Here is a 6,744-nt window from a genome sequence, read left to right as displayed (position 1 = left end):
AGGAAGGAGATGCATTCTGTCTCCTAGAGATGAATGTACTTTGGTGCGAAGTGCAAATCAATCCCAGAACAACAGCAAATGTCCTTGTGAAGATACTGGAGGAAACAGGTACAAAAGTATCTATATCCACAATGAAACTAGTCCTATATCGACATAACCTGAAAGGCCGCTCAGCAAGGAAGAAGCCACTGCTCCAAAACCGCCATAAAAAAGCCAGACTACGGTTTGCAACTGCACATGGGGACAAAGATCGTACTTTTTGCAGAAATGTCCTCTGGTCTGATGAAACAAAAATAGAACTGTTTGGCCATAATGACCATCGTTATGTTTGGAGGAAAAAGGGGGAGGCTTGCAAGCCGAAGAACACCATCCCAACCGTGAAGCATGGGGTGGCACCATCATGTTGTGGGGGTGCTTTGCTGCAGGAGGGACTGGTGCACTTCACAAAATAGATGGCATCATGAGGAAGGGGAAATTATGTGGATATATTGAAGCAACATCTCAAGACATCAGTCAGGAAGTTAAAGCTTGGTCACAAATGGGTCTTCCAAATGGCCAATGACCCCAAGCATTCTTCCAAAGTTGTGTCAAAGTGGCTAAGGACAATACAGTCAGGGTATTGGAATGGCCATCACAAAGCCCTGACCTCAACCACATAGAAAATTTGTGGGCAGAACTGAAAAAGCGTGCGCGAGCAAGGAGGCCTACAAACCTGACTCAGTTACACCAGCTCTGTCAGGAGGAATGGGCTAAAATTCACCCAACTTATTGTGGGAAGCTTGTGGAAGGCTACTTGAAACATTTGACCCAAGTTAAACAATTTAAAGGCAATGCTACCAAATACTAATTGAGTGTATGTAAACTTCTGACCTACTGGGGATGTGATGAAATAAATAAAAGCTGAAATAAATCATTCTCTCTTCTATTATTCTGACATTTCACATTCTTAAAATAAAGTGGTGATCCTAACTGACCTAAAACAGGGAATTATTACTTGGATTAAATGTCAGGAATTGTGAAAAACTGAGTTTAAATGTATTTGGCTGAGGTGTATGTAAACTTCCGACTTTAACTGTATGATAGCCCGAATAAACCATTCGGATGGAGGAAATGTAGAGAGAGAATGAAAAGTTGGAAAGTATATTTACTCACAGATGTGTTTTTGTTTGTTTTGTGCCATTTTTGGCTCAAGTTCAACCACATCCCAAATGTATGATTAATAATTTTAGTGTGGCCGTGGCTATAAATAAATCTACTTCAAATCCATTCTTATGAAATAGCATACGGTGTCCTTATCCAATGAGTCAGGGCCATGGGTTAAATTGAGAATTTGGCCCTATTTAGAGGAGTTAGGGTAAGGGATGACCCAGAAATTGAACATAAGGCTTAGGTTATGCCAAGATTAGATTAGGGTTGTGAATGAGGCTAGGATTAGGGTTGAACCGGGATGTGTTCATGAAAGGGAAAGGGGGATACCTAGTAAGATGTCCAACAGAATGTATTCAACTGAAATGTGTCTTCCTCATTTAACCCAACCCCTCTGAATCAGAGAGTTGCTGGGGCCTGCCTTAATCAACATCCACGTCTTCGGTGCGCAGGGAACAGTGGGTTAACTGCTAGCTAAGGTTAGAGTTGTGGTTGAGGCAAGGGTTGAACCAGGATGTGGACATGAAGCTAGGGTAAACCTGACATTTTTATTTTTACTTTTTGAAAATACTAATATTATTAATGGACCAAAATGCCCCAACATTTAAAGTAGATGCAAAAATGTCATGTTAGCCTGTGGTGCCTGGTCTTAAACATTATAATAAAAACCCATACACCAATGCAACACTGTATAATTTGCATAGTAATATGGTCTTCTTGTTTGTTAGATGTAGAATCAACAAAATGGCTGCCATACAGCAGCCACTCTCCCTCCCCACCCTCTGTAGCAGCCTACCTGCAGCTGGGTAGAGCTCGTCAAACTTGGCAGAGCAGGCCTCTTTGCACTGCCTGTCTGTGTTGAGCGGTTCTCATTCCGTTCCAGTCCTTTGTAGAAAAAAGAGAAACACACGCCTGGTCCCTCATCATAGTAATACTGCAGTTTGTTGTTGTCTTCCTTTCCCTGCACTGCCTTCCCCTCATTAATCTTACTACTGCAAAACGGCTCTGACAGAAGGCCACTTGTCAGTAACAAAAGTAGTTACAGTACATGTTCTCTTGCCAGTTTCCATAGTTCTTCAATAGCAAAAAGCCAGGGTTATGGTTGAGGCTAGGGTTAGGGTTATGGTTGAGGCTAGGGTTAGGGTTATGGTTGAGGCTAGGGTTAGGGTTATGGCTGAGGCTAGGGTTAGGGTTATGGTTGAGGCTAGGGTTAGGGTTATGGTTGAGGCTAGGGTTAGGGTTATGGCTGAGGCTAGGGTTAGGGTTATGGTTGAGGTTAGGGTTAGGGTTATGGTTGAGGCTAGGGTTAGGGTTAGGGTTATGGTTGAGGCTAGGGTTAGGGTTATAGTTGAGGCTAGGGTTAGGGTTATGGTTGAGGCTAGGGTTAGGGTTATGGTTAAGGCTAGGGTTAGGGTTATGGTTGAGGCTAGGGTTAGGGTTATGGTTGAGGCTAGGGTTGAACCGGGATCTGGACTTGAAAATAGGTTTGGGCTAAGGGTTATGGCTATGGATAGGGTTACTGCTGTAAGTACAATGTATTCCCATTGTATGGTTAGGGTTAGTACTTTTATCCTACTTTCTATCCTGCTTTTTGACCCAAGGTTCAGGAGCTCAGCTCTGGGTTGCTCCAGCTCAATGTAACCACTGCAGAGGACTTTACATTTTGAAAATGGACAATATTTATTTGAAGATACAAGAAAGGTAACCATAAGGTCTTGTAGTTGGGGATAGGCTTGCTTTATTTCTCAATTTCTGTTTGTGAAATGCTTGATTACTCAACTACAATAAAAAAATGAACACTGAAAAAGTGTTGCCAAGATACTGCCAGAAATTTCCATGTTTTATGACTGAAACCATGAGGTCAGTGACCGACAGCGAGACACTCCTAGGTAATAAAAACCTACTTGTTGATAAGGGGTCCAAACGACGTTCCCTGGCTGTGGACAGAAGCTCATAGAACAGGATTTGAAAAGAAACTTGACATCTTTCTGCTGGGGGAATCTACAGTCTTGGCCTACCAGCGTCAAAACGATGGCAAATCCACTCTTACATGTCTTTTTACTTGGAGTTATGCTTCCTGTAGCTTCGTCCATGAGTGAGTATATTCTGTTTCTTAACATTCTGCATTTTCTCTACGAACCCTTGTTAATCGCTTTGCTTTAACTGCTTTAACTATAGAATGTGTGCTACTGTAACCAGGTCACTGAGTTCCTACTTTGTCATAATTCCTTTATGTCCAGTTATATCAAAGTAAGGCAAACACGGTTACTAAGTCTAGTATTGTAAATAATGTTATATTTCTTCTCTGAAATTAATGAATTACGAATGAATTATGTAACCCATCCAATGTAAGGCTGAAGTTACATTTGTGAGTGGGATCATTTATCAATATGATTGTGATGAATATTGAGAAAATTTTGAGAGAAGTGTGAAGATGATGCTAAGCTGCTAGGAATGGAAAAGCCTTGCTTTTCAAGCACAGGTGTGTCAGACTCAGAAAAAAAAATTCAGACAGCTGAGATGGTTCAAATTAGATTTAGAATGCACTTGCAAATCTTTAATAGAAACTGTATTTTTACTGTTGAAGAACTCTGTCAAAACTGGCAAGAGAACATGTACTGTAACTACTCAGTGACTGACAAGTGGCTATCTTCTGTCAGAGCCATTTTGCAGTAGTAAGATGGACGAGGGGAAGGCAGTGGAGGGAAACGAAGACGACAAACAACTGCAGTATTACTACAATGAGGGAAAAGGCGCCTGTTTTCCTTTCTTCTACAAAGGACTGGAAGGGAATGAGAACCGCTTCAACACAGACATGCAGTGTATGAAGGCCTGCTCTGAGAAGTTTGAAGAGCTCTACCCAGCTGCAGGTAGGCTGCTACAGAGGGTGGGGATTGAGAGCGGCTGCTGTATGGCGGCCATTTTGTTAGATGTAGATTCAAAGAGGATTCATGAACATAAAAGATAAGATATTAACAAAACCACATAATAAGCAAACAGACACAGCAATCCTATAATCTGATTATTATGCTACACTAACCTCTCTCAAAATGATCCATCCATTTAAGGAGGAATTGTTGAGCTGTTCATAGAAGTTTGTCAAACCAATTCATATTCCTCATCTATTCTCTCTGCTCTCTCAGATGGAGTGTGTGGCCTCCCAGTAGACCATGGTAGTTGTTTTGCTATGTTGCTGATGCACTACTACAACGCAGAAGAGGGGAACTGTCGTGTCTTCCACTACAGTGGCTGTCAGGGCAATGGCAACCGCTTCGAGACCCGAGAGCAGTGTCTGCAGACATGCATGGGTCAGTTCACTATATATTGTTGTGATGCCACTATTTCTCATCTCTTTCTCTGAGGTAATGGCAATATACCTCAATATGCACTCAAAAATCAACAACCTATCATATTCAATATAATGAACCTACACATTTCTATATTTCACTCTACTGCCACGTGTAAAGGCTTGTTTCTGTATGAAAATAGTTTGTAGACATTGAAGTGCATTTTAATCATTGAGGTGCAATTCTCCTTTACAACAGACTTGACTAACTGTTCGGACGGTTCTTCTCAGTCCATTAGAGGTCCTTCCTCCACAACGTCATTGCAACTCTGTCTCTATTATGCTTGTTCGCCCCGTTCATGTGAGATATTATTCTTCTGCAGCCAAAGCAGGAAGGTTTGGTGGTGCTATGGAACCAGGACCCAACCCAGATGAGAGTTCCACTAATGCAGGTACATCAATACCTTTGTGTACAGATAAGAAATTAGCTAATATCTTGATGATAATCTTTGTAATTGAGTTATATTGTGGTTATGAAAGAGTTGCTTTTGTATTTTTGGTTCTTAATCCTAACTGTCTTTGTTGTGTTTGTCTCAGGACTGATTGTGGGTATTTTAGGAGGAATTGTGTTCGCAGTGGCGGTGGTCTCTGCTATTGTTCTTTTTGTTGTCCAAAGGTAAGCAAAGGTGCAGCAATGTACTCTTACAAAGTCAATACAGTAAATAAAATGAGGGAAAGGGGTGAGAACCCATCTTTGAATTTCATGGTAATATCAATAAGTATGTTACCTCTGGAAATTATAGTTTCATATTTCAAATTTGATTACACTGAAATTTTAACATATATTTTTTTACTTCACAGGAAAGAGAAATCAAGAAAAGGGAGTGAGCAGGTACCAACTCTTGAGATGAAGTAGAGATGCATCACCCTCAACCCTTGTTTTGGATTTAGTTTAAATGTGTTATGTTTTAAATGTACTCTATTTTGGTTGAATAAAAAAGGAAAATGTATCCCGTGCATTATCTATATATTTTTTGGTTTATAAACTGTGGGATGTTGACAAAGTTAGCTGGTGATGAGCATTAACCAAACTGTAAATAATGCCTGCATATTGTATGTTGAATTTTGTAACAAGGACTGATCTGATCAACCCTCAAACTGGTCTCAGACTTATAAACTGATCAACTCTCCTTTTCAAGAATCCTAAACACTTATTCATGTTCAAATTACAATGCCATGTTTTAAGCAGTGGGGGCTGGTGGGATCTATAGAAGGACGGGCTCATTGTAAGGACTGGAATTAAATAATTGGAACGGAGTCAAACGTGATTGCCATATGTTTGATACCGTTCCATTTATTTCATTCCAGCCATTACAATGAGCCCGTCCTCCTATAGCACCTCCCACCATCCGCCACTGGTTTTAAATTAATTATTTTTCAAATAAGTCTATCTTATAAACAATTAAATAGATTGTTGAAAGGATTTACATTTTTAAATTTGGATATGAATGTTTGCATTTGTTCTTTATTGTACAAACGTGAAAATAAATGCATTTTCAGAATTTGGTATGGTCTTTTTCTTCCAAGTTGTCCAAGCACATGGAAAAATAAACTGATGTGAAAAAGTCAACTGTTTGTTTAGTGATTGTTTTGCTCTGTGAAATTTATGTAAAATATCCCACTTATGACTTTTGATCTCCCAAAAATCCCTGGCATATTATAGATGGATTACATTTAAAATGTACTTTAGGTGTCACGCCCTGACCATAGAGAGCCCTCGGTACTCTCTGTGGCGTTTAGGTCAGAGTGTGACTGGGGGAGTTATCTAGTTTTTAGATTTCTAGGTTGGTGGTTTGTGTGGTTCCCAATTAGAGGCAGCTGGTAATCGTTGCCTCTAACTGGGGATCATATTGCCAGCAGCATACCACCCTGCATACCACTGCTGTCTTGCTTCTGAAGCTAAGCAGGGTTGGTCCTGGTCAGTCCCTGGATGGGAGACCAGATGCTGCTGGAAGTGGTGTTGGAGGGCCAGTAGGAGGCACTCTTTCCTCTGGTCTAAAAAAAAAATACCCCAATACCCCAGGGCAGTGATTGGGGACACTGCCCTGTGTAGGGTGCCGTCTTTCGGATGGGACGTTAAACGGGTGTCCTGACTCTCTGAGGTCATTAAAGATCCCATGGCACTTATCGTAAGAGTAGGGGTGTTAACCCCGGTGTCCTGGCTAAATTCCCAATCTGGCCCTCAAACCATCATGGTCACCTAATAATCCCCAGTTTACAATTGGCTCATTCATCCCCCTCCTCTCCCCTGT

The 6,744-nt window shown here is 41.0% G+C and overlaps 1 protein-coding gene across 1 annotated transcript; it reads left to right on the top strand.

Annotated features, from left to right (window-relative positions):
• The first annotated feature begins 3,073 nt into the window (after positions 1-3,073).
• On the top strand, positions 3,074-5,994 carry LOC129863239 (boophilin-H2-like). Its single transcript, XM_055935149.1, has 6 exons — positions 3,074-3,241; positions 3,807-4,016; positions 4,290-4,454; positions 4,816-4,884; positions 5,030-5,108; positions 5,294-5,994. The coding sequence occupies exons 1-6, from the start codon at positions 3,178-3,180 to the stop codon at positions 5,346-5,348; spliced, it is 642 nt and encodes a 213-aa protein (XP_055791124.1). The 5' UTR covers positions 3,074-3,177; the 3' UTR covers positions 5,349-5,994.
• The last annotated feature ends 750 nt before the right edge of the window (positions 5,995-6,744 follow it).

The sequence above is a fragment of the Salvelinus fontinalis genome, chromosome 10 (assembly GCF_029448725.1).
Source record: "Salvelinus fontinalis isolate EN_2023a chromosome 10, ASM2944872v1, whole genome shotgun sequence".
NCBI classification, from domain to species: domain Eukaryota; kingdom Metazoa; phylum Chordata; class Actinopteri; order Salmoniformes; family Salmonidae; genus Salvelinus; species Salvelinus fontinalis.
Note: the sequence above shows the minus strand (reverse complement) of the source record. Positions and strands in the feature narration are given on the sequence as shown.

What these genes read in the sequence shown, in the direction of transcription:
- LOC129863239 (XM_055935149.1), top strand. Translation starts at nt 3,178, where the DNA reads ATGGCAAATCCACTCTTACATGTCTTTTTACTTGGAGTTATGCTTCCT. An exon ending in GTGTCTGCAGACATGCATGG is followed by an intron (nt 4,455 to 4,815) that starts GTCAGTTCACTA and finishes ATTCTTCTGCAG; the next exon opens with CCAAAGCAGGAAGGTTTGGT. An exon ending in TGAGAGTTCCACTAATGCAG is followed by an intron (nt 4,885 to 5,029) that starts GTACATCAATAC and finishes TGTTTGTCTCAG; the next exon opens with GACTGATTGTGGGTATTTTA.